Source organism: Podarcis filfolensis (assembly GCF_964270895.1).
Source record: "Podarcis filfolensis genome assembly, chromosome: 1".
Lineage (NCBI taxonomy): Eukaryota > Metazoa > Chordata > Lepidosauria > Squamata > Lacertidae > Podarcis > Podarcis filfolensis.
Genome location: NC_139604.1, coordinates 23,388,214 through 23,414,428, shown reverse-complemented (window position 1 = coordinate 23,414,428; position 26,215 = coordinate 23,388,214). Strand labels below are relative to the sequence as shown.

At 38.9% G+C, this 26,215-nt stretch overlaps 1 protein-coding gene across 50 annotated transcripts in view; it reads left to right on the top strand.

Moving 5' to 3' along the window:
- Nucleotides 1-26,215, top strand: part of TTN (titin) — a 285,454-nt gene that overhangs the window by 156,505 nt on the left and 102,734 nt on the right. For 41 of the 50 annotated variants that reach the window (XM_083625041.1, XM_083625017.1, XM_083625016.1 and 38 more), the window contains 33 exons: nt 231-302; nt 743-811; nt 1,449-1,520; nt 2,678-2,755; nt 3,067-3,165; nt 3,547-4,941; nt 5,338-5,421; nt 5,723-5,806; nt 6,055-6,138; nt 7,232-7,315; nt 7,770-7,865; nt 10,197-10,274; nt 10,859-10,954; nt 11,450-11,536; nt 11,915-11,962; nt 12,548-12,628; nt 13,311-13,364; nt 14,474-14,869; nt 15,766-16,041; nt 16,958-17,233; nt 17,352-17,491; nt 18,001-18,127; nt 18,224-18,487; nt 18,588-18,854; nt 19,030-19,293; nt 19,391-19,530; nt 19,683-19,809; nt 19,957-20,223; nt 20,327-20,593; nt 21,943-22,209; nt 22,405-22,544; nt 23,772-23,898; nt 24,756-24,898. In XM_083625041.1, coding sequence (XP_083481167.1) covers nt 231-302; nt 743-811; nt 1,449-1,520; nt 2,678-2,755; nt 3,067-3,165; nt 3,547-4,941; nt 5,338-5,421; nt 5,723-5,806; nt 6,055-6,138; nt 7,232-7,315; nt 7,770-7,865; nt 10,197-10,274; nt 10,859-10,954; nt 11,450-11,536; nt 11,915-11,962; nt 12,548-12,628; nt 13,311-13,364; nt 14,474-14,869; nt 15,766-16,041; nt 16,958-17,233; nt 17,352-17,491; nt 18,001-18,127; nt 18,224-18,487; nt 18,588-18,854; nt 19,030-19,293; nt 19,391-19,530; nt 19,683-19,809; nt 19,957-20,223; nt 20,327-20,593; nt 21,943-22,209; nt 22,405-22,544; nt 23,772-23,898; nt 24,756-24,898 — 6,149 coding nt within the window. The remainder of the gene's footprint in view (nt 1-230; nt 303-742; nt 812-1,448; nt 1,521-2,677; nt 2,756-3,066; nt 3,166-3,546; nt 4,942-5,337; nt 5,422-5,722; nt 5,807-6,054; nt 6,139-7,231; nt 7,316-7,769; nt 7,866-10,196; nt 10,275-10,858; nt 10,955-11,449; nt 11,537-11,914; nt 11,963-12,547; nt 12,629-13,310; nt 13,365-14,473; nt 14,870-15,765; nt 16,042-16,957; nt 17,234-17,351; nt 17,492-18,000; nt 18,128-18,223; nt 18,488-18,587; nt 18,855-19,029; nt 19,294-19,390; nt 19,531-19,682; nt 19,810-19,956; nt 20,224-20,326; nt 20,594-21,942; nt 22,210-22,404; nt 22,545-23,771; nt 23,899-24,755; nt 24,899-26,215) is intronic. The other 9 variants (XM_083625026.1, XM_083625009.1, XM_083625027.1 and 6 more) reach the window with 7 other exon arrangements.

The window sequence follows — 26,215 nt, the reverse complement described above, 5'->3', positions numbered from 1 at the left end:
GATGTAACATTATTTTCACATAACTGAATATTTGTGAAAGTATGTTTAATAGTCTTATTTTCCCTCTGAGATGACTTCTCATAATGCAGTCATATGTAAGATGTGTCCCACATGTATTTTAGAAAAAAGATAGCCCTTTATGTTGGTTTCCCTTCCCCTTGTTTGCTCTTGTTAATTACTGGCATACATCACTGAAGCCCAAGACTTAAAACAATTTACTATCTTTGAAGTTCCTGAGGTGCCAAAGAAAATCCCAGAAGAAAAAGTACCCGTGAAAAAGCCTGAACCTCCAGCACCCAAAGGTATATCTTAGCATCTTGGGAATATTTGTATTCTTATTGTTTTGCATGTTTAGTTCTTTCAAATTCTCCACCTCCTCGGATTTCCTTCTACTGTTTTGGTGGCAAACTCAAATCTGTTCACTCGATTCTGTGAACAGATCTAAGGAGTGCTGCTTGAGTTTCTTGTATTATCTGTTTTTCCCTTGCGTTTTGCTCATCTCTTCTACATTTAGAAAGCTGGTGCATGTTTTAATCTGTTTATTGTTATTTTAGCCTTTCCAAAAAGTCTTAAATTACTGTTGTTAATTTGTCTTATCGATAATTGTATTATCTTTTTTTGTAAACCCCTTTGAGGATTTGTTTTTTATTTTACTTTATTTTTACAATCAAGCAGTGTATAAAATTTCTCGTGAAAGTAAATAAATAAATCGGACATTAAAACTGACCAATGTCTTTTAAAGTGCCAGAAGTTCCCAAGAAAGTCGTTCCAGAAAAGAAACCGCCTGAACCAGAAGCTCCACCAGCTAAAGGTACATGTCAACATTATTGTGGTCACATGGAAGCATCTTCTTATTCTGATGTATTTGTTGTACTTTGTGTTCCTTGTTTTGTCTTATGATGTACAACATGTCTTCTTCATGTGAGATATCCAGAAGGCTTTCAGCCTATTTTATAAAATAATTTCTTTATTAGCTTACTCTTAGCTCTTGGTGAGTGATCTGCCATCCAGGCTGTTGACCTATTTATTTTCAGCAACCCTGGCAGCAGAAATTTACTGAAAAATAAACTGTGTAGTTCATATACTTAAGGAAAATTCAAATGAGAATGTACCAGGAAGTATCTCCATCCCTTACTAATGCTATGCTCATTTTCCATTGATTGTGATAATTTAACAGAAGGACAAAGAAATAGGATGGCAATTAAACTGCCACACGTTATAGAGATCTGCATAACTTCTCAGGAAAGGGAAGGAGGACTCATTTAACAAAACAAAAACAAACTAGGGATATAGCATGAAATAAAGAAAATATACTGTCTGCATTTGTGGAGAGGTGGAGAAAATTGTATTTGAATATCGTTTTTGTCATGTTTTCAAGTTTTGTGTTTATTGTTTTCAACTCTTTTATATCTTTGACAATCACACATTCAAAACTAATATCTTTTAAGTGCCTGAAGTGCCCAAGAAAATTGTCCCAGAAGAAAAAGTACCAAAGAAACCAGAACCTCCTCCTGCTAAAGGTATTTGTCAATTCTGAAATAATCATAGTGAAAATATTTGGGTACAATGCTGCTTATATAGAATCAGTAGTAAAACTCCCATGGGTTTTAAATGGAGCAGGATTCCAGTTTTTGCCTTGCTCCCATGCCTTCAGTTTCTTCATTTATTACTTCCCATTGAAATGTGGCATTTATTGGACACAATCCAGGTGAAGCTAAGCACTTTTAAGGCTACAGTTCTGTGCACACATCTGAGAGAAAAGTTCATTGTACACCATGGGACTTCCTTCTGACTAAACATGAGCAGGAAGTTTATGCATGTCCCATTAATTTCAGTGGAAGGATTAAGCACAAAGTGCTTAACTTTAACTGGATTATGCCCAAAGTAACATGTAATCCGAATGCGTATCAAACAGATACATTTTTATAGTCTTTTTGATCACATTGAGCAAGAAAAGCCAGAGGTTTATGAGCTGCCAGTGACATTTAGGTTGCATTGAGCTTGGTGGGTCGCAAAGAAGTTGGTGGTATGCCTAGGCAATGCATGTCAATAATAAATCAAAATACAAAATATCAACAGACCAAAGAAGACATGTAAACTTCCAGTTGTGTTGTGTCATCTTCCAATAAGGTGGCAAAATTCTTGTCAAAGGCATAAACTTATTCATTATCCATTAAAGTCATTGGATGTTAATGTGAACATCCTATTAATATGTACTTGGATTTTACCATCAGTTTGAGTATATCATTGGGTTCTGAGAATTAAGGAGAACACTTTAGGAATATATGATGGCCCAGAAGAAAATATTTATCAAATATTTATCAGTTCATATATAGTCATCAGTAATAGAGTAAATATAACCAAGACTAAAACCACTCCAATCTTTTTACAGATTTACTGTTTATGACGAGTGGGGGTGTAATACTATCTTGTCACAGAGGGATTGTAAATGCATTTTCTTTGTTTGTATTTGATACCCTTGTTTTCTATCTGCATTGTCTGAATTAGTGATTGTTTTAATGAAAGAGAAAAGCGAGAGGCTGAGATAGATCTTCAGTGTTATGTAGTAGATAATGTTGTATATCGTCATGTTTTGTGTCTCGCGGTTTCTTGATCTCATAATCTTGCACGTTGCATTTAGAATTAATAATAGTAAAACAATCAAATATCTTTAAAGTGCCAGAGGTGCCCAAGAAACCTGTGCCTGAAGAGAAGGTCCCTACGCTCAAAAAGAAAGAACCACCAACACCTAAAGGTATATGTTATATCTGAAGCGAAAAACATCCTTTTCTTATTCTCTTGATCATTGATCATCTTTTGGATATCCTTATGAGTCTATGTCATGCATCCTTTTGAGTAGCTTTCTGTGCTTAGCATCTCCATCCTCATAGTTCTACTGGTGGTACAAGTGGATTGTACTTCATGGTAGTTTGTTGTTACAAGATTCTGGGCACAAAAGCATGCATGCCCCCTCACCTTACATCTCAAGCTTTGACATTTCCCCATCTTTTACATTTCATTGTGCTTTCAAAATTCAATAGTAAGCATTAACTAATATCTTTAAAGTGCCAGAAGTGCCCAAGAAGGCTGTCGTCGAAGAGAAAGAACCAACTCCCGTGCTTAAAAAGCCTGTACTTAAGGAACCAGAACCTCCTCCTGTTAAAGGTACATTTCAGCATTAATGCAGTTATAAAGAATGTGGTTTTGATGCGGGTGTTTAAAGCAGATGTCTGGGAGATTCTTGTTCTGTCTGTGCTCCGTTGCTTAAAATTTCTTTTGTAAACAATACTGTTGGTTCAGTCCAGTCTGTGAGAGAAAAAGTGCTTAGCTGTGCTGAACTTCATCACGACTGCTTTCTCTGTGTCCTAGTATGCAAACACACAATTGCTGATTTTGTTATAATTGTGCATTATGTTTCAATCTTCTTCGTCATATTAGCTACATATCTTTTGCCCCTTCTTAAAAGTAAAACTAATCTCTTTTAAGCACCCAAAGTACTTCGGAAAACTGTGCCAGTTTAAAAAGTAACTCTTGTTTTACCTAAAGAGCCAGAACGCTTTGCTGTGTCTGAAGAACCAGAGACCATTAGTGTTTATGAAGAAGAAAAAGTCACTGTTGAGTATGAAGAAGAAGTCGTCACTGTTGTGGCCGAAGAACATGAACCTGCTATTGTGCCTAAGAAACCCAAGCCTACCATTGTCCCTAAGAAACCAGAAGCTGCAGCCGTGCCAAAACCACCAAAGGCTGTACTTAAGAAACCAGAACGCCCACCTGCTAAAGAGACCTTGGAATATGAAGAAGAACGAGAGGTGCAAACGATTGTTGGGTACAGAGAGCGAACACATGTTTCTGTCCACCAGGACATAGAGGCTATAGTTGCGCTTGAAGAACCTGAGAGTGCTTCAGCTTTTGAGATCACAGAGCCTGAGCAATACTTTATTGAGGAATCAGAGGAGATTATTTCACTTGAAGGACCTGAAGCTGTCCCAGAAGAACCAAAAGCCGTTGCTGCTCCGGAAGAAACAAAACCTGCTATTGTGCCAAAAAAGCCGAAGCCTACTGCTGTAGCTAAAAAGCCAGAACCTGCAGCTGCACCCAAGAAACCAGAACCTATTGCAGTGCCTAAAAAGCCGAAACTTGCTCCTGTACCTAAAAAACCAGAGCCTCAGAAGCCAGAACCCTTGTTCAAAAAACCAGAACGCCCACCAGCTAAAGAGATCGAAGAGCACGAAGAGGAACGAGAGGTGCAGACTTTTATTGGAAAGAGAGAGCGACAACATGTTTCCGTCCACCTAGACATAGAGGCCATAACTCCTTTTGAGGAACCTGAGAGCACTGCAGCTTATGAGATGGAAGAAGAAGAACAATATGTCATTGAGGGGTCCGAGGACATTGTTTCCCTTACAGGACCTGAGCCTGTTGCTGTCCCTGACGAACCCCAAGTCGTTGCTGCTCCTGAGGAACCTAAGCCTGCTCTTGTGCCCAAGAAACCCAAGCCTGTTGCTGCGCCTAAGAAACCTGAACCCGAAGCTGCTCCCAAGAAACTGGAACACGTCGTGGTGACGAAAAAGCCGAAACCTGCCGCTGTGCCTAAAAAACCAGAGCTTGCGGCACCGCCCAAGAAGCCCGAACCCTTGTTCAAAAAACCAGAACGCCCACCAGCTAAAGAGATCGAAGAGCACGAAGAGGAACGAGAGGTGCAGACTTTTATCGGAAAGAGAGAGCGGCAACATGTTTCCGTCCACCAAGACTTAGAGCCCATAACTGCTTTTGGGGAACCTGAGAGCGCTGCAGCTTATGAGTTGGAAGAGGCAGAACAATACGTCATTGAGGGGTCTGAGGACATTCTTGCACTTGAAGCACCTAGAGCTGCTCCTGAGGAACCAGAAGCCATTGCTGCTCCTGGAGAGCCTACGGAAGTACCTAAGAAACCAGCAAAAGGTATATGGCATAATCTTTTCCAGTACAAAGAGTATGTCTTCCTTAAAGCAGAATGTTGACAAGCGTTGCTTTGCCAACTTTCTGCTGAGCAATTCGAAAAACTGCTCTTGGAAACAAAGTTGTTGTGTGTATACATTGGTGTGTGGATGTGTGAAAGAGAGAAAGGTTCTTTCTGATTCTGCAAAGCAATTTGCTTAGGCCTGCAAGAATTTGAAATTTCCATTATTAATTGACGTGAAAGTAAATAAAAAACAACAACTTAAATGTATGAATGGAAACAGATTCAGGAAGAATTATTCATTTGAAGCTGAATGAAGGTGATGTCTGATGTGCCTGTGGGTTGATGGATATATATTTTTTCCCTGTCTTTTAACAAACCAACTAATATCTTTAAAGTGCCTGAGGTACCCAAGAAAGCTGTCCCAGAAAAGAAAGTACCAGTTCCTGTGGCTAAAAAAGTCAAACCGCCACCAGCTAAAGGTATATGTCCACACCTAAAGAAGAAAATTTCTTTGTTCTTCTTAAAATACTCTCTTCTTCTGTACTGTCTCTCCTATAGTTTTTGCTTGACTGAAATAACCTAGTGTTCATTTTATAATACAAACTCTGTATGTATAATACGAAGTCTGTATGTCTCTAGATACGATGTACGTCTATGTATCTGTCTGTAGCATTAATCTTGCTTTTGATACGTCCTTAATTCTTCGTTCCTCTTCTTAACATCTTGGTACCTCTTACTTCAATAATTCTCAAAGTAAAAATAGAAATATTATCTTTAAAGTGCCTGAAGAGCCCAAGAAAGTTGTTCCCGAAAAGAAAAAACCAGCTGCTGCACTTAAAAAACCAGAAGCTCCTCCCGCAAAAGGTACTTTTATCATTCACAGAGAAAATCATTATCTTGCTTGCTGCGTTTGGTTCAGCTGTTGGATTTGTAAATCGTACTAATGTGTATAAATGACAGGCTGAGCCTAACTTGGGAGGGGATGGGGGTGAGGGAGTGTTTGTGTCCAAACACAATAGGTAACTTCAATACCGTTAGCGGCTCCGCTTTTGCTTTTAATGCCTTGTTTGTTTTACCTACATGAAAGTAAAACTAATTAAAATTTCTTGAAGTCCCTGAAGTCCCTAAGAAAGCTGTACCAGAAGAAGAGGCTCCTCTTGCTGTTCATAAAAAGCCGGAACCTCTGCCTGCAGAAGGTAGCTCTCCCTATTAATCACGACGTCATTCTTATCCAGACTGCTATGTCCGCTTTGTTTGGTCTTACGTTTTATGTGGTCCTGTTTGTATATGTAAGGCGGGGTGGTGGTGGTAGAGGACTGTCTGTTCTTTATGATGTCCTTCTGTTTAAAGTCTGCCTTTCTACCTTATTACAGATTTCAGGCCACACAGTCTTCAATGGCTGCGAGCAATTCTAACCGTGGAAAACCCACTCTTAGAATCTTGATTTGCTATAAAAGACTGAAGCTAATACTTCAATTATCTCCTTTTGCACAAACTGGCTTTGGCCTTTTTGTCATCTTTCTGCTGTGTGGTGTTGCACCCCTTTTGGTTGCAATTATAGTACTGGCCTCATTTATAGGGGCCTTAGGGAGAAATCAGAAGCTGGGCTTTTTCTTTCCTTTTTTGTCCAGCAGCAGCAAGTCTACCTGGGGCTTTGGCCCAAATTTTTATTGATCCCATGGTCCCAGAGGCACATTTGACCAATGATGTGCTGCAGTACTTCAATTCAACATTCTGGATCGAGCCCTCAAGAGTTGGCAGGGGATTCTTAGATTTCACACCAGAACTGTAGCTATTGCCTTTATGTTGAGGGATTTGAATTGTGAACATTTGAATGAAACGCAGCTGCATCAAATAGTTGCTTTGTACAAAATTGGACCTTATCAGGCCATCAAAGCTGCCCCAACTTCTTTGAAGGGGAAAAACACATGTATATATATATATAAAATCTGGGAATCTGATGGCAACAATCCTTCTTTAAAATATGTGTGAATATAATCTGGACATACACTTTTCAAAAGCCCCATCAAATGCAGAATATATAGGCCTTTGTGCAGAGGGCTGCAGAGGGTTCCTAGAGGCCTGATGCAATTTCTGTTTACGAAAGCATCCATTTAAGGGCCTTCCATCCATTTATGTAAAAAAATACACTGTGACACTGGTGTGTTTGTCTGTGAATGTGTATGTTGTAATAATGTCCCCGCTATTTTGTGCAACATGTCTCCAATTCTTCTTGCCATTTGATCTTTTAAATGGCAATCTTATCTTCATTGTCGATATTCTTTAAAGAGCCAGAAGTTACAGAGGAAATTGAACCGGAAGAACCAGTACCTGCTCCTATTCCAGAAACAGAGGAGATAATTCCAGATGAAGGTATATACTAAAGTGTGAATGAAATATACCACTTTCTTTTGTACCATCTCCATCTTGCTGAGTAAGAATTAGGTGTGTTTGTTCCGTGATGTGTACACTCCAGTATGTTTTGTTTTGTTATTTTTGTGTGTGTGTGTTTGTATGCGTGTATTTCCTACGTTGTATTGCTTTCTGTAACTGTGTTGGTGATTCCCATTATCTTTGACCATGTAAACACCTTTCCCTCTTAATTGACTTGGAAGTTTACTAATGACTTTTTCAAAAACTTTCTTGAACCCATGGGCCATCAGATATTTTGAGCTGAGTTGTTTATTTTTGCACTTGCGTTACTGGGAGTTTTACGAATGGAGTCTATAAAAGCAGTTTATTTCCTTTGATACATTAGATGGTTTTCATCTGAGGTTTATATAGTATAATTACATTTGCACTGAATCTACCGCAATATCATTTAAAGAACCAGAACCGGAGAAGAAGATACCTGAAAAACCCAAACCCCGTGTACCTTTCCCACCAAAAGAGGAGGTTAAAGAGGAAAAGGTTCAGCTTAAAGGTATCAGCAGCGACCCCAACAGTATTTAACAACTTTTACTAAGCCCCAGTTTTATAACTAATGCCTATTGACACATAATAATGTTCTTTGAAAGTGTGGTCTTTAGGCTGCCATCCTATTCCCACTTACCTGGGAGTGAGCCTGATTAAACTTACTTTTGAGTAGGTGTGTATAGGATTGCGCTGTTAATATATTAATGTAAGTCTAACTGAATGTTGTCTGAATGGTTTTCGGTCTAATGTCCCTACTCACTGATGATTTTCATTTTTATATCGTTTCTAAATTTGTAATTAGGGTTTGCAATCCAGACAGTTAATTTTACCTGTGCTCTAAGGCCTTATGCATGGTGTAGAAAACCTCCCTTTACATTCAATCAATCACTGTGCTTTGCAGATAGAGAGCCTCCTTCAGTTACCATCTTACCAAGAGCTTTGTTCCACATAATGTAAGAATCAGGCCTTAAGTGTCTTGGCACCTACCCACTGGAATTCTGTCCTATTAAACATTAGACAAGTGATGTCTCTGTTGCCTTTTTGGTACCTACTGAAGATCTTCCTCTTTCAACAAGCCTTTTAAATAGAGATCTTTCCCAGTCTGCATCTGTATTGGAATGGTACTGGGTGTTTTTAGATGAATTAATTGTTTTGTCTTTTGTGTGTTTGCTGCCCTGGACTCCTTCAGGAGGAAGGAAAGGATATAAATTTAACAAATGATGACGACGATGTCACCTCACAAACTGCTTTTGAAACTCTCCTGGGTTTCAAACACCAGTCAATGTGTGGCATGTTTGTTTGCTGTCTGAGATTCACAAGTCCAGAGTCCCACTGAGTGTGTGAAACTTGTTTTATAGTTCTTTGGATTGTATTTAGTTATTTGAAAGTGCATGTGTCAAGCATGGATGTAATATAGCTAGCATTCAGAATTAAGGATAGAGAAAATGGAACTCAAAGCATTATAGACAGGGAGGAAGATTTATTACTTCCTAATGAAAATCAGTAGTGGATTATCAAAATAAACAACTATATGTAGCTTTTTTAAAGGTTCCATAAAAAATATTACTCCACATCTCACATTTTGCAATATTCTGATCTTATACAGCATCATGAAAAGATCAAACATAATTTAATATTTCAAAGTTTATCACCTAAGTAATATTTGGTCCTACAAGAATTGCATTTACTTTTGAAAAATCTGTTCTTTTCCCACCATCTCAAGACAGAGGGAAATAGATCCTCTTCCCAAAACAAGATTCCACCTCACCACCACACACACTTTTATAATAATAGTTTCACACAAAATTCACAGGGAAAAACTTGATTATAGGGTCTTTATAATAAGTCAAGAAGGAACGTTGTGGCTACACAATCTATTAAAATTTCAACAGAAGTGGATGTCCTCTCTGCTAAGTATATATAGATCCAGTGAAAGCAAATTTTTGTATGATCAGATATGCTAGAACCAAAGTAAGCAATGTAAAGTCTTCAGGCTGCATGTATCCTAAGAAGGCCCTTCCCCAGCCCAAGCAGCCACTATGTGGTAAGTTGCCCACAGACCCTTGTGTCTTGTTCTCGTCTTAAAGAGCACTAGATTGTAGTTTTTAGTATATTTCACAAAGTAGTATATTTTTCATTCCGTTTCCATGTGTGACTTCCTGTGGTTGTTTTGTGTTCAACTCGATTCACTTTTTTATCTATTTTCTTTTTACTGAAGCATACTTTCATTTCGGATGGAGTATTCTGTGGCTTCTTCATCATGGCCTTGTTATCATGACTAACAATATTATACAGCGGCACCTCAGTTTTCGATCTTCTCAGAAGCCAAACATTTCGGTTTTCAACCGCCGAAAACCTTGAAATAAATGCTTCCATTTTTGAATGTGCCTCAGAAGTCAAATGGATTCCACTGAGTCCCGCCCCCCCTCAAGTTTCTCCATTGATTTTTCAGGCTGCCCTTTCTGTTTCAGTTTCCGAATGTTTCAGAAGTCGAACAGTCTTCTGGAACGGATTATGATCAAAAACTGAGGTACCACTGTATATACTAAAGTTAAAGTCAAAAATTAAAGTTTAGCAACAAAAATCGTGGTGGTGGTTGTTTTAGTTTTTTAAAGAATTCCTTCTGAAATAAAGTATCTTTGGAAGAGAGGACCAACCTTAACAAAGAGAAAAGTAAAGTAAAGTAGCTAATTTCTTCATGTTTTGTGATTATTCAAATGGAACTGAAAGGTATAGCTCTCTTATAATAGGTTTTTCAGTTCTAAATGCTTATTGTACATCAAGCACCCAATGGCGATGATTACATGTGCGCTTATTCTGAAATTAATATCATTTTAAGCACCTGGGCTGAAGCCACGGAGACCCACACCTGAGCCTCCCGCTCCACCACCTAAAGAAGAAGTTGTTTTGAAAAAAGGTAATTTAGCCGTGTTGCTTTTTTCAAAAACCAGAGGACCCCACTGCTGTGATATTCCAGTCCTAACGCCACATTGTGAGGTCTGACTGCAATAGCTAAGACACTTCAGCTTCTTCCTGCATCCAACTATAGGATCTCGAGAAGCCCATAAACAATTTCCTTAAGCAGGTTAACTCCTTTGCTTGTTCAAAGAAAATGCTAGTTCTAGACATGCCAATTCTGGGCAGAAAGCTCTACTAGCAACCATAGCTGATGCTGGAAGCTCCCAGACAGTTGGAATTTCAAAGGTGTCTACTTTATTTGCAACATAAAGAAAGATGTTGTTGCTTTTGCTTTTGAATATACAGTAATTGGTGCTTTGATTTCACCTGCAATTCTAAAAAGGACTTCTTAATGGAGACTTGGTTGTAGATTATCACACCATGCAGATTTTAAATGGTGATCAGTTTATCAGCCTTGAGAAATAAGAGGTCTATTCTCCAGATGTAAAACCAAGCCTATTTGTTGGCCTATGTCATTTATTAATAAAGTTCTTCATCACTTCATCACACTGTTCTTGAAAGAAAATTGTTTTTCTTTTAAAGTCACAAGAGCAGTTAAGAAACCAGAGGAAGAACCTAAGCCAGAGAAGGAACCAAAAGCTCCACCCAAGCCTCTTGAAAAGATTAAGAAGCCTGAAGGTACAGCGAAAATCAGATTGCCATGAGGTTAAGCAATAGGAGACCCTTCTTAGATCCCCATATTCACAAATACTTTCTGAATCTGAAACAGTAAACCATCTGAATTTTGAATAGTTCTTCAGCATGGAAAGAAAAATCCCAACCATTTGGAATATTCAGAAATTTGGGGACACAATCTGTAATGTAAGAACTTTCCCTCTCCCATCCCTCAACACACTCTGTCTTTTCAGTCTTCACTTTGTAAGAACTCTTGTAGAAAGCTACATCTGACATATTCTATAATTGATTGTTTTGATCTGTCTTCCTCATTATTGCTATTGTGTCCCAGCTGTTCATCTTCACCACATACAGTGGTTTGACAGGCTTTGAACTTATTTCTTATTTGTTTTAAATAAATCACACCAGCTACATGGCTCAGGATAAACTCGATTAATGCATCAGGGAAGTCAAAATATATGAATTCAGCTTCCGCATAAAACAAATATTTTTTTAAAGTGCCGGAGGTTGAAAAGAAGAAAACTGAGATCCCAGCTTTCAAGAAAAGGGAAGAAAAAGAAAAACCTGTGCCTGAACCAGCAAAAGGTACAAACATGCAGTGCTCTTATAATTGCTTATACAACTAAAACCGCTTTTGATCTTGAATATTGGTCTGTGAGCTGCACTAATCTTTAAAACAAGCCAGCTATAAATGCTCCCATCTTCGTGCTCTTCCAGCTGCTCCCTAATTCTTCATGCAGTACCTTGTCATTTCTTCTTCTTCTTCATTAAATGTCCTCTTACTTGTCTTTATATGGTTCAAGCCAGTTCTGTTCCCCTGAAGTAGTATATGAATATCTTTAAGGCTTCTGTTAACTGTGCTGTTTGTCTCTCCAACTATTTTTATGCATTTTGTTGGTTTTGCAATGTTCTGTTAAAAAAAAAAAACCTGATTGACCTACTTGTTATTTTTTTTGTTCAAAGTTCCAGAGCCTAAACCAGCCACAATTCCTGAACCAAAGCCTGCTACAGGTAGGACATTTTGAAACCACTGATTATAGACCATTTTCCTCCAATCTAGTTAACTCTGGTGTTAGCATAAAATCAATGGAGCACCAATATAACATGAGCTTTTTTGAATCCCACCCTGTGCCCTTATGTGCTGGTGCAACTCCTTGTTTTATCAGACTGTGGTCTTACATTTTAGCATTTGTAAATTATGCAATCACATCTGAGAATTCTGTGGTGTTCTGCTTATGTTTTGCTTGTTAAAGATTCATTCCAACAAGTTTGCTTGTTAAAGATTCATCCCAGCTAATACCACTGTCTGTTTCTGTGACAAACTAAGGCTAGTGAAAAGCTATTTCATGATTCTAAGAAGTACTAGCAGTGCAAGCCTATGTATGTCTATTCAGAAGTAAGCCCCATTGCCTTCAATGGGACTTACTCCCAGGTAAATATGTGTAGGATTGCAGACTAAAAGGATTTTAAAAAATGTGTATTGTATAATGTTAATCATTGTTGTGCAGAAGTAGGTCCACTTAACTCAGTGTGGCTTTCCTAGTATGTGTGTTGAGGATTGCAACCTCGGTAAATATATATTAACTTTTTCTACAGCCCTAAAATCTCCTAAGCCTCCCGCAGAACCCAAACCTGAAGCAGCTCCTTTAACAACACCAGTGGTTGGAAAGAAAGCAGGTATGACTATTACTTCAGTAATATATTCAAGAGCGGGACTGTATTACTATTCTGTAATATATTCAAGAGCAGGATTGCGTCACAATTCTATGAACTTTTGTATGAGTAATCATGAGCACAACAATCACGAGAGAGTTTAAATGTTCTTACTAACAAATATATTTACAATACACAACTCACTAAAGAACCTTTAGGGATCACATCTTGTTGTGCTATCAGTGTTCTTCAACGTCGAGTCTTCAGATGTGGTTGGACTACAACTCCCAGCTTCCTTAATCAATGGTGAAGGGAGTTGTAGTGCAACAACATTTTGGGCCCAAACCTTGAATGGACACTGTCCTAAATAACATGCACATGTATAACCCCAATACAGTCTCTGCCACACACCTTTTACCCAGGACTCAATGATAGCAGATGGGGAAATGGGTACACTTAGCGGGAGGGCTTGAGGGTCCAAGAGGATGACATGACCATTACTAAGAGAGGGGGAAATGAGGCTGAATTAAACCATTCATTCATTCATTCATTTGAATGTGCACAACTTCTCAGAAGTAAAATGAATGCAAGAAGAAGCAACACTTTGAGGAAATAATAGCAGATAGATAGATAGATAGATAGATAGATAGATAATAGTTTAAACTGGACTTCATTATCTAATACTGCTGTTGCTGTTTTATGTCAGAGCCTAAAACTACACCAAAGGAGGAAGCTGGCAAGGCTAAACTTCCTATTAAAGGTAAGAGAGATTATAAAATGGAAAACTGCCCGCCCACAGCCTCTTTAAATATATAGTAACTGTGATCAACAGTCCCAGTATTTATGCTATGAACTACCAAATAACTGACTATCTAGAATAAACCTGTGAGTCATTTGATAAATGAATGGCAAAGACACTCACACACCCTTTGTAGTCAACATTTGTACAATGAGTAGTGTCTCTTCTTTCAGAGAACCTAGGTGGTAGTAAGCTAAATTTTACTCAAAGTAGAGACCTATTGAAATTAATACAGTCAAACCTCAGTTGTCGAACGTAATCCAGAAGACCATTCAACGTTTGGCAACTGAAAATTGAAAGTGGAAGCCTAAATACAATAAGGAAACTCAGAACGGAAGCTGCATACCATGTTCGGATTCCGAAAATCGTTCAAAAACCAGAACAGTTACTTCCGGGTTTTCAGTGTTCAGGAGCCGAAACATTCCAAACGGAGGCGTTCGGGAACCGAGGTTTGACTGTAGACCTAACTTAGTCATGTCCATTAATTTTACTGGGTCTATGCAGAGGAAAAGGTAGCTGAACGCCACCCCATGTTTTCATGTAACCATTTTCCCAAAGTGCAAATGGTACTTTAAACAAGAGATTGGCTTTAGCATGCCTAAATTAACAGGATCACATAAAAATCTAGAATAATTGTTTCTGTTTTTTATGTAATATTCCTGGACTTCAATAAATAGACAGGAGTGGGGTGGGTGGAGGGGTGGGGGGGAGGACGAATATTGCAATCAAATTAAAGAAAGGAGGTGTGAAGGGTTTTGCTCTTTGGACAGAACAATACTTTGTCTGCAGGAACCACAAAGGACCAAGATGGGCTTCTACATGCCACAGCCATGCCTTGCATTTTGTGTCTTGGTCATGCTAGAATGGGATTGGAATGTCAAAAGAACAGAACTGACTGGCTTGTATATAGAATAGATTTAAATGTTCTAGGGGTAAACAAATTGCCACTTGAACAGAAAGAACGGCATGCTTTTCCTGCTGTGACTAAGACTTGTCATCTTTCATCACACCTCTGCTGACTTGAACTGTGAGATTCATACAAATATGCCTTTTAAATATATTACTTGTAGCCAAAAAGACACCTTCGCCAGCAGATGCCGAGAGGAGGAAATTAAGACCAGGAAGTGGTGGCGAGAAACCTCCAGATGAGCCTCCTTTCACATACCAGCTGAAAGCTGTGCCTCTCAAGTTTGTTACAGAAATTAAAGACATAGTGCTGACAGAAGCAGAGTCGGTAGGCTCTTCCGCCATCTTTGAGTGCCTCATCTCTCCCTCCACTGCCATTACCTCTTGGATGAAAGATGGCAGCAACATCCGCGAGAGTCCTAAGCACAGGTTCCTCTCTGATGGGAAAGACAGAAAGCTCCACATTATTGATGTCCAGCTTTCAGACGCTGGGGAATACACTTGTGTACTGAAACTGGGAAATAAAGAAAAGACCTCTACAGCAAAACTTATTGTTGAAGGTATTTTATGGCATCTCCAATTGGGCTTGAGTTGCTTATGCACATGTTATTTATGCCCCAAAGTTACAGTTTATTTGCATTAGATGTAATTAGATGTAATTAATGCCATCCATAGCACAATATTTTGCAAAACACAATGGAACAGGTCCCTGGTCCCAAGTGTGTTACAATCAATATTTTAACACAGGGGAGACAACAGAAGTAGCTAAGGAGTGTGTGTTTACTTCATTACACAACCTTAGTTTTAGTGATAGCAAGGCACGGGGACTTCCTTCATAAATTAAATTATATATACTTGCCCCTAATTTGACAATTTATTCTGGGCATAGGTACTCTGATGCGTGCACAGAATTTCCTGGCCGAGAAGAATATTGCTTTCTGTATGCATGTCACACCACTATAATGAATAGGATCCACCTCAGATCCAAGAGACAAGCATGTCTATATGAGCACATGTGGATCTCTGAAGTTAGAGTCATCATTCTAATGTGACTGCTTAAATTTCTATACTGTAGTTTATGGCAATGGTTCCCATTTAGCTAAGTCATGTGGACTTCCTGTACTTCAAAAACCAAGCCACAAACCCCCTGCTTTTTGGGGTGGGAGGGAACCTCTCTATGTAAGTTTTTGTTACGTGAATGGTGCCATGGACCCCCTGTGCAGGTTACGCCAAGTGTAGATTGCTCAGAGCATGAGAGCATGAGACTCTTAATCTCAGGGTTGTGGGTTTGAGTCCTTGCATAGCACAGAGTTGGATTAGAAGACCTTTGTGGTCCCTTCCAATGCTATAATTCTATGATTCTGTGACCCCCTTGGAGTCCGCGGACAACCAATTGGGAACCACTGGCTTGTGGGAGCAGGGAAAAGATGCAAATAATATTTCTCCTGTTCCCTAGAATTACCAGTGCGCTTCGTGAAGACTCTGGAGGAGGAGCTTACTGTCATCAAAGGGCAACCCTTTTATCTAAGTTGTGAGCTGAACAAAGAGAGAGATGTGGTCTGGAGAAAAGATGGGAAAATCATCAAAGACAAATCTGGAAAATTTGCTCTGGGTATTATTGGTTTGCAGCGCGCCATTACAATCATGGATGCCGATGACACTGATGGAGGTGTATACACTGTGACTGTGGATAATACTGACCTCATCTGTCAGTCAACTGTGAAAGTGGTTGGTAAGTTAAATTTCAAAACTGTGTAGTGTGTGCTTGGGATAAAATCAGGATATGAAGGAATTCTATTGAGTAATATTAAGCCTGGTGCATTATTTTTGCTCTTATATGCTTACTCTATCTTCACTGATCTGTTTAAGAAGATTGGTTTTCACTTAAGTTGATTGTGTAATTACTACTGAAATCACCTGAAGGTCTTTAGTGAAGAGCTGGTTTGACTAGAACTGGAACTCATCATTTAATTGCCAGTTAGAAAATGATTCAGTCACAATATCACATATTGCTGTACTCCCAACAGCTTCAGGTGGAAATATATCAATCTGTGCAAAGTTTATAAAATTGCCTCTGTAGAAGTGCAAACAAATATACCAATTCAGTTCACAAGACTGAAGAACTGTGGTCATCCATGACTCACTTTGGGTAATCTTATTTGAGGGCAGGGGGGAGGAATATTTAGCAATAATATCAAATTCCAGCAGTTCTGAGCAAAATGAGGCCATCAAAAAAAAAGAAGAAGAAGAAGAAGAAGGAAGTAAAATGAGGCCATCAAAAATATGTTTGGGTTTCTGCATATATATATATATATATATATATAGGCGTTTCCAAGTAAGCAAAATAATAATTAAAATAAAAATAAATTCTACTTTTTAATTTAAAAAATATATTCAAAGCAGATACACTTCAACACTTTTGTTATATATTTTTAATAATAACATACGTGGCAATGCCCAGGCATTTCATTCTGTGTTATCCAGGTTTTCATGGCACTTTGGCTATGTGGTAGCCCTTTAATACAATTAGAAAGAAGAGAAGGGCAACCTTTCTCTCTCTTTCATAGCACAAAGGACCCTTGTCACTCATCTCTACATGTATTATGCTAATTCTAATGGTTATTATTTTTTTGTCATTTGTTATACAGAAGTGATAAAAGACTGGCTAGTGAAGCCTATTAGAGACCAGCATGTGAAACCAAAGGGTACTGCTACCTTTGCTTGTGATGTTGTGAAGGATACACCAAATATTAAATGGTACAAAGGAGATGAGGAGATTCCTCTTGAACCCAATGACAAAACAGAAATTATAAAAGATGGACCTCATCTCTTCCTCAAAATTAAGAACTGCATGCCAGAAGATCTCGGAGAATATGCCGTGGAAGTTGAAGGGAAGAGATACCCAGCTAAACTGACCCTGGGTGGTAAGTGTCTTTTGATCTTGATGCAATACATTTGCCGGGGAGTAAGAAAAAAGATGAAAGCACGCAAGACTGTTGTGATTGCATATATGTTATTAATTTGTTCATTTCTAAATGCCAGAACGTGAAGTTGATCTGCTTAAGCCCATTGAAGATGTTACTATTTATGAAAAAGAAACAGCCAACTTTGACTGTGAGATTTCTGAAGACGATATCCCCGGTGAATGGAAACTGAAAGGAGAAACACTCAGACCCTCACCTGTAAGAATCTGTATTTAAGACCTCGTGAATTTGAATATAGTATAATCATGTTGCTCAATTGTGGCCCTGCAGAATACCTTAAAGAGGGATTTAGAACCGTTTGGGCTTATAGTTAACGTTAGTGTGGTTTTCAAAGAGGCACCTTTTAATTATGAAGCTTAAAATCTCAAGAGCAGGGTATCTCCACACAACCTAAACAACTGATCCTAGCTCACTGTATAGCTCACTGTCACGTTTTACTTGCGATCCTAAGGAGACTTTTGTTATCACATATGCAAGGAACTTTAGAGCGATTATTATTGAGTACTATGGACAGCCCCAAGTTTTGTTTAGCTCAGAGAAGGATGGAAGACCATAGGAATATCTTGGCCCTGGATCACTTCAATAACATAGAGGACTTCGCCATCACATTTTGAGGACTTTACAAGCTGTTGCTTTTAAATCAACACAACATGCTTTGATTAGAATTTTCTTTTGTTACCATGAACTTTTTTATCTTTTCCCTCCAGACTTGTGAGATCAGAGCCGAAGGAGGAAAACGCTTCTTAACCTTACACAAAGTCAAACTAGACCAGGCTGGAGAGGTTCTCTACCAGGCATTGAATGCAGTGACTTCAGCTATTTTGACAGTGAAAGGTAAAGTGTTTCACTAAAAATGTGTCTCCAATTAGCCTGTCGTTTCTGCCATCGTAGTATGTGGGGGGAAATATTCAATATTCTCTTTATTTGCAGAAATCGAGCTGGACTTTGCTGTGCCTTTGAAAGATGTGACTGTACCAGAGAAACGGCAGGCGAGGTTTGAATGTGTGCTCACCAGGGAAGCCAATGTGATATGGACTAAAGGCACTGATATAATCAAAGTTGGAGATAAATTTGACATAATTGCAGATGGAACAAAACACATTCTGGTCATCAATGATTCTCAGTTTGATGATGAAGGAGAGTACACTGCTGTAGTCGAAGGGAAGGAAAGCACTGCAAAACTGTTTGTGGAAGGCAAGTTCATTGCTGTCAAGAATTACACTGTAAAAGTCACAACAAGAATCAGTCGCTGGTTATGACCGGATGGCATTAATTGTCTTTCCCTCTTTCTCAGGTGTCCGGCTGAAATTTATCTCCCCACTCAAAGATCAGACAGTGAAGGAAGGAGAAACAGCCCACTTTGATTTTGAACTTTCTCATGAAGATATGCCAGTAACCTGGTACAAAAATGATAAGAAAATCCACAATAGCAGAACAGTTCTCATTTCTGTAGAAGGGAAGAAACACAAATTAGAAATTAGAGAAGTGACACTTGATGACATCTCCGAAATCAAGGCTGAAGTGAAGGCATTGCACACTAAGGCAAACCTGAAGGTTTTAGGTAATTTATGTTGTCACATTTTGTTACTGGTTGGATCTGTATCTATTATATGTATGTATAAAATACATATCTTTATGTATTTTAGTATATATGTTTTTCATGTACTAATTCACTCTGATTACTAACCTCTTCAAAAAAATACAACAACACTTCATACCTGACCCATATCTTGTAGAGGCCGACCCATATTTCGTTGTGAAATTGCAAGATTATACCGCTGTTGAGAAAGATGATATCATTCTGGAGTGTGAACTTAGCAAAGATGTGCCAGTGAAATGGTTTAAAGATGGTGAGGAACTTGTAGCTTCCAAGAGAATCTCCATCAAGACTGATGGCAAGCGCCGCATATTAAAAATTAAAAAAGCAACCGATGCTGATAAGGGAAATTATGAATGTAACTGTGGAACTGACAAGACAATTTCTGAAGTTAAGATTGAGGGTAAGTGATTGTCCTCCTTCAGTAGAAACTCTTCGAAACATTGTACACCTTACTGGTCAAGGAAGGAAATCTGAGATATATACATATTTGCTTTCAGCTCGTATGATAAAAATAGAGCGTCCTCTTTATGGAGTGGAAGTATTTGTTGGTGAAACAGCACGATTTGAGGTCGAAATCTCTGAGCCTGATGTTCATGCCATTTGGAAGTTAAAGGGAGAAACTTTAACAGCTTCACCTGTAAGTCTGTTTCAAAAAAACAAGCAAACCACAGCACAAGTGTTGTTTTTTTAAGAAAAACACACAAAAACAATTCTTAGAAAGTTTTAGAGAACACATGAGTGATTAGGACAAATCTGTTTTTTTTTTCACCCTCATAAAAAAAAAATCAGGATTGTGAAATGATTGAAGATGGCAAGAAACATGTCTTGATTCTTTACAACTGCAAACTGGATATGACAGGAGAAGTGTCCTTCCAAGCTGCAAATGCGAAAAGCGCTGCAAATCTGAAAGTGAAAGGTAGGCTTCAGAAGGCATCAACTCCCAACCCATCTTGCAGGGTTTTCTTAATGCCCAGCAACATCAACAAAATCCATTGCTGGAGCAGTTTATAAAAAAACAAACACACACGTGTCTAACACTCTTAATAACCCGGTTTGATTTCAGAGCTGCCTCTCATCTTCATAACTCCTCTCAGTGACATTAAAGTCTTTGAGAAGGATCCTGCGAAGTTTGAATGTGAGGTATCAAGGGAACCAAAGACTTTCCGTTGGTTGAAAGGAACCCAAGAGCTTGAAGGGGATGAGAAATTTGAAATTATAACAGAAGGCACAAAGCACGCACTTGCCATTAAGAGTGTGGCTTTTGAAGATGAGGCTAAATATATGTTTGAGGCCGAAGACAAACGGACAAGTGCAAAGCTGATCATTGAAGGTTTGTTTGTAGCTCTGGTTCTCCCGACGGTGTGTTTGGCTTTCATATTTATGTCATTTGATTCGTCACAGTTTAACTTTAACGAGATGCTTTTGTGGTTTAGGCATTCGCCTTCAATTCATTACCCCTCTCAAGGATGTAACTGCAAAGGAGCGTGAGACTGCAGAATTTACTGTTGAGCTTTCCCATGACAATATCCCTGTTATCTGGTATAAGAATGACCAACGGCTCCATACCACCAAGGTTGTTTCAATGAAGGACGATGGCAAATTCCATACGCTCACATTCAAAGATCTCAATATTGATGACACCTCTCAGATAAAAGTGGAAGCTATGGGCAAATCATGTGAAGCTAAACTTACTGTCCTTGGTATGTGTGGTCTGAGTTTGATTTATATTATGGCTCTTCTTTGATAGAACATCAACTAGAAGCATAACCATGTGCTTAGAAGCTTTATTCACATGGGCTTCCCCTTCCTCAGAGCAGTTCTTTAAATCTTATGGGGAGATCCCATTCCAGATTCTTATGGTACAGCTAGATTTGCCTCCATATTAGGGCTTTCTTGGCAGCAGACCTCATACTTTTGAACATGCTTTCAAGAAGAGGTTCGTATGAGCTCCTCTTTTGGGGGCCATCTGTCCTCTTTCAGAAAGCTTCTGACAATTGACTGCCGCTAGTTGATGTGTTCTGTTATACTGCCATGCTACCCTATTAGCAATCCTTTTGTTATTTATTTGTCCTTTGGTTCATTGTTTCATTGTAGTTGTTGCTTTGAATTTGCATCCTTTTCTAAAACATTGCATCCATTGGCTGCCTGTTTCTTTCCGGTAACACAATACAAAGTACTAGTCCTGACCTATAAAGGCCTAAGTGGTCTGGGACCAGCATATCTAAAAGAACATCCTTTTCACATACAAGTCTAATCATCAGTTAAGAATATTTTGGTGGCAAAGCACATGCCTTGCACACAAAAACTCCCAGGTTAAATCCCTTGCTTCTCCAGGTAGTATTGGAAAAGACTCCTGTCTGAAACCCTGCATAGCTACAACCAACCATTGTAGACAGTAGTACTAAGTTAGATGGAGCCTATGGTTTGACTGGGTGAAAGGCAGTTTCCTATGGTTTTTTTTTCTGTTGGGACCTTTTTCCAAACTCCCATGCTTGTTATTGTCGTTCAGGCTTTACTTTGAAATGGTCCTATTTTCCTGTTTTTTTAATTATCAGTAATAGCTTTCAGTGTCTTTATATGGCTCTGCTGTAAGTTTTTGTGCTGCCATTTTATTTTTGTTTTAGTCTTGTTTTTTGGGAAACGTCATCCCTCCTACAAATTTTTGGATGTCGTATTGTCTAAGTTTGTTTTGAATTTGTTGTTAGCCGCCTTGTGGATCCAGATCTCTGGAAGGCGGGGTATAAATCTCTTTTAAATAATCAAAATAATGAAGAAATAAGAAACCACTTTGTGGTGTACCACAGAAACACGTTTCTTTCGGGTCCGTGTAAATGGGGGGGAAATGAAAAGCAGAATCAGCTACTTTTACCTAATAACAATAATTTGCTCTATTAAAGTTTCTTAAAAACTTGCTTTTAGAAAACTTTATCGCACATAGAAAATCTTAAAAAAGCACTCTTACCTGAAAGGAGAACTGTCTTGCATAAGTTGGTACACTTTTGAATGTATGAATAATCTTAGAATGTCACATATTCACCTTGACTTGCAGAGGGGGACCCTTATTTTACTGGGAAGCTTCAAGATTACACTGCTGTGGAGAAAGACGAAGTGATTTTGCAATGCGAAATTAGCAAAGCAAATGCTCCCGTAAAATGGTTTAAAGACGGACAAGAACTAACTCCGTCTAAGAATGTTATTATCAAGGCCGATGGCAAAAAGAGAATACTCATCCTCAAGAAGGCCTTGAAGAAAGACATTGGTCAATATACCTGTGATTGCGGCACTGATCAGACTTCTGCTAAGCTGAACATTGAAGGCAAGTTCACCCTTACTGGTGTATTATTATATTCTATTTTAAACCGCCCTGAGGATCATTCATTCGAAAGACAAGATATAAATCTTCTTAATAAACACATAAATAAAATCTTCCTGATCCTTCTGTCATAGAACCCTGCTCATCAACATTGTCATGAAAGCTAATAATATTGGTGTGGTTTTTCCCCCTTCACAGATCGTGATATTAAGATTGTACGTCCCTTATATAGCGTGGAAATATTTGAGACAGAGACTGCACGTTTTGATACAGAAATCTCTGAGGAAGATATTCATGCTAACTGGAAACTGAAAGGGGAGCCCTTGACACAGACGCCTGTAAGCAATGCTTTTAAATATTTCCCCACTTCTAAATGAGACTTAGATTGCCTAAAATATGCAGATGGAAGAACATAAACTTTTGGAAAATCTTTGGAAAATCTGAGAAAGTACTGTAGGGGTGCTGAGAAAATAATTTCTATATCAACACAATTTAAATGGCTGGAATCGTATATTGTGCAGTTAAGCAAAATATATAGAATGTAGTCATCCATGTGTCGTATTTACACAACAGAAAATATATAATTCACGGAGAGCAGTTTTAACGTTAGAAATCTGAATATTGCTTTTGTAATGAAAAGCAATTGTAAGTAATATGTAAATAATATTTGATAAAAATATGTTGGTTACAATTGTTAAAGCAATGTACCAGGTGCCTCTGGAAGTTAATAACTGTAATCAGTTGGTTCGTTGTAGCCATATGTGGGGGGGGTGTTAATGTTCCCATGTAAACAATTCAGAAAATCAATGTGCATGTTTAGCACATTAACATCTCATTGATCTGGACAATGTGTGGTTCAAGGCCTGAGGTAAAAGTTTAGTCATTGGTTGTGTGAGCAGATGGAAGGGTTGCACACAGTGCCCTGACCAACTTTAACTCTTTAGCAGCTGGCTGCAACACACCCAACGCTGTTCAGGAGGGCCTCTGACCCTCCAAAGAGGCTTTTCTTGAGGCTCAGTGGGCTGCAGTGGGGAGGGGAAAGATTGGTTGCACAAGCTCCCTTCCGCTCACACAGTCATTAGATACAGAACAATGGGGTCCAAGTACAATGGTACCTCGGGTTACATACGCTTCAGGTTACAGACTCTGCTAACCCAGAAATATTACCTCGGGTTAAGAACTTTGCTTCAGGATGAGAACAGAAATCATGCAGCGGTGGCGCAGTGGCAACGAGAGGCCCCATTAGCTAAAGTGGTGCTTCAGGTTAAGAACAGTTTCAGGTTAAGAACAGACCTCCAGAATGAATTAAGTTCTTAACCCGAAGTACCACTGTATTGTCAATGTACATGCCAGCGAATGTGTTGTTCTGGTATTTGTACTCCGAGGCAGGATGTTGAGAATCATGGTTGCAAAACAGCTGCAGCCAGTACAATGTTTTGTCCCCAAAGGGGAATAAAAGGTTGCTACCATTTTGAAAATCCAAATACCAGAAATATGGACCTGATAAAAGGAAGTGAAAGCTATTAAGCGTTGTACAAACCTTTGCATTTGTTTGCTCTTGGAAGGACTGTGAAATTAAGGAGGAAGGCAAAAGGCACTGTCTTACACTCTACAACGTGCGCTTGGACCAGGCCGGTAGCGTAGACTTCCAAGCAGCCAATGCCAAATCATCTGCCAATCTTCGAGTAAAACGTAAGTGTCTTGCAAGTGTATCTGTAAGATCACTTGTCTTTTACATCAGTAACTGAGCTAAACTCAAACAAGTTGGGAGTCAGAATGGGGCATGTGATCTGTTGTTAATGGAACAGTAAATGAGAGGGAGAGACAGTCGGGTGAGCTTAAGTTGAGGAGTAGTTATTTGATATAGTTGTGTCACTTATTCTTTCTTTATAAAAGCTTTTTATAAGTTAATTCTGATACTTTTAATTTAGTTAGTTAGTTAGTTAGTTAGTTAGTTAGTTAGTTTTTAGATCGTGGGATAGGTATTACATAAAGATTTTCAATTAGTTAATAAGAACAGGTTGTTAGACCACTGGAATCGCCCCTCCTTATTCCAGGATGATTGGCAAGGTAGCATAATGAGTTGTTACGAAATCTAAAATATTACAAACGGACTCTCTGCTGTGCTTGGCATTTGGGGTATAAGATCTGAGAGATAACACCATGCTGACATTTGTGGAAAGTGCCAGTAGCTTGATGGACAGGAACACCCTACACAGTTGGTGACCACTTGTCTCTCTATCCAATTGTAGACCTTGCTATTTTGGAAGGCGCATGCCTTATCTAGCAAGAGGCATGCAGGGCTTGGCAAAGGAGACAGATGCAATGTAGCTTTCTTGCTGATCTTTTCATTTAAAAGGAACAGGCTCCGCAAATAGGGAATCTCTAGTGACCAACCCTCCCCCTGAAAACCCCAAGGGCCCAGATCTAGCCAGGGAATTTAAATAGCCTCTGTACATCATACTCCCTCTCTCTTGGGGAAAGGCACTATGGCAGTTAGTAAAAGGTGCAGGTGGCTAATCTGAAGATGTTTTCTTCGTCCCGTCAAGCACGTGTAATTGGCCTGCTGAGGCCTCTGAAGGATGTAACTGTAACAGCTGGTGAAACGGCAAACTTTGAATGCGAACTCTCCTATGAGGGAATTGTGGTGGACTGGTTCTTGAAAGGACAGAAATTGGAGCCCAGTGACAAGGTACAGAAGACATTCTTTCTCTTCTCCCCTTTTTCCGTGTCAAACCCTATTTCTTTCCCTCTTTCTCTCCCACCCCTCCCTTTTGTGAGACCGACAGTGCAATCCTATACATACTTACCTGGAAGTAAGCCCCACTGAGCTCAGTGGGGCTTGCTTCTGAGTAGAGATCCATAGGATTGCACTGTAAGGCGCTATTCTAAAATATCATTCAGAAAAATCAGTTCCTTCCACATGGTGGAAGATAAAAGTTTCCAAGTGAGAGGTGAAAGGGGTTGGGGAGGTTTTGTATCAGTGCTAACATAAAGGGATATGTAATATTTTGATATTAGTGGGGAAGTTTATGAATGTTTGCATCTCCTGATTCTTTCCCTTCTCTGAATGTAGAGCTGGCATCCAGTTCTGCATATAAGGGGATTAAGGAGATTGAAATTCCATTTCAGGCATTTGAGCAGGCTTCCAGATAACTTTCTCGGTAGATCTGCTCGCAGAGCATTTCTCACCAGCTATTTTTAACCCTTCATCAAGTGTGCTGTTAGCGCTGAGATGTGAACAGCCTGGAATGCAGTTCATTCAATATTTAAAATGTTTTAGCAGCAAGCCATATAGTAGTATAAGTAATCACATGCAGAAGTTGCATTCAGTGAAATATTATTTGGTGCATGCTTTTTTAGATCCTCTGTTTAAGTCGTTAGAGTGTCTGTTAATGATAGGCTTATGCAGAGAATATTTGCAAAGGAAAACAGACCTATACCTGCTAATATAAGGCCTAGTTAGTGCAAGTTTGAAATTACCATAGCCAATTCAGCCTAATCAAAACATTAAATTTAAACTAGCATAGCGAGATTTAACTAAATGGATAGATTAATCCTTACTGTTCCCATGAAAAGTATTTTAATGGTGAAGCATTATTAGATGCATCATAAATATTTCAACTTTTATTTCAACTTTCATATTAATAGTTAGCAAGATTTTATGTTTTGCTTCTGATTAACCCATCTACATCAGTTTAAATGGGCCTATGATAACACAAACAATGGTGTTTAGGGCACTCCTACCCCAGTCCAGTAAGGGACTATAATCCATGCAGAACCAGGTCTCTCCTGACTTCTTCCCAGCTGGACAGGGGAGCTATGATGAAAAGCTTCTTATACACGTACTGTAGTTCTCCTTTTTGATTGATTTGGATTATATCAACCCTTTGAAGAAGTTTACAGTTCCAGCAATCAGCTGGTGGATTCAGTCTGCCGATTCCCACAAAACTCTAGAGGCCTTTGGGGCTTGGCGGCTGATGCAGTACAAAGAGCTGAAATTGCAACA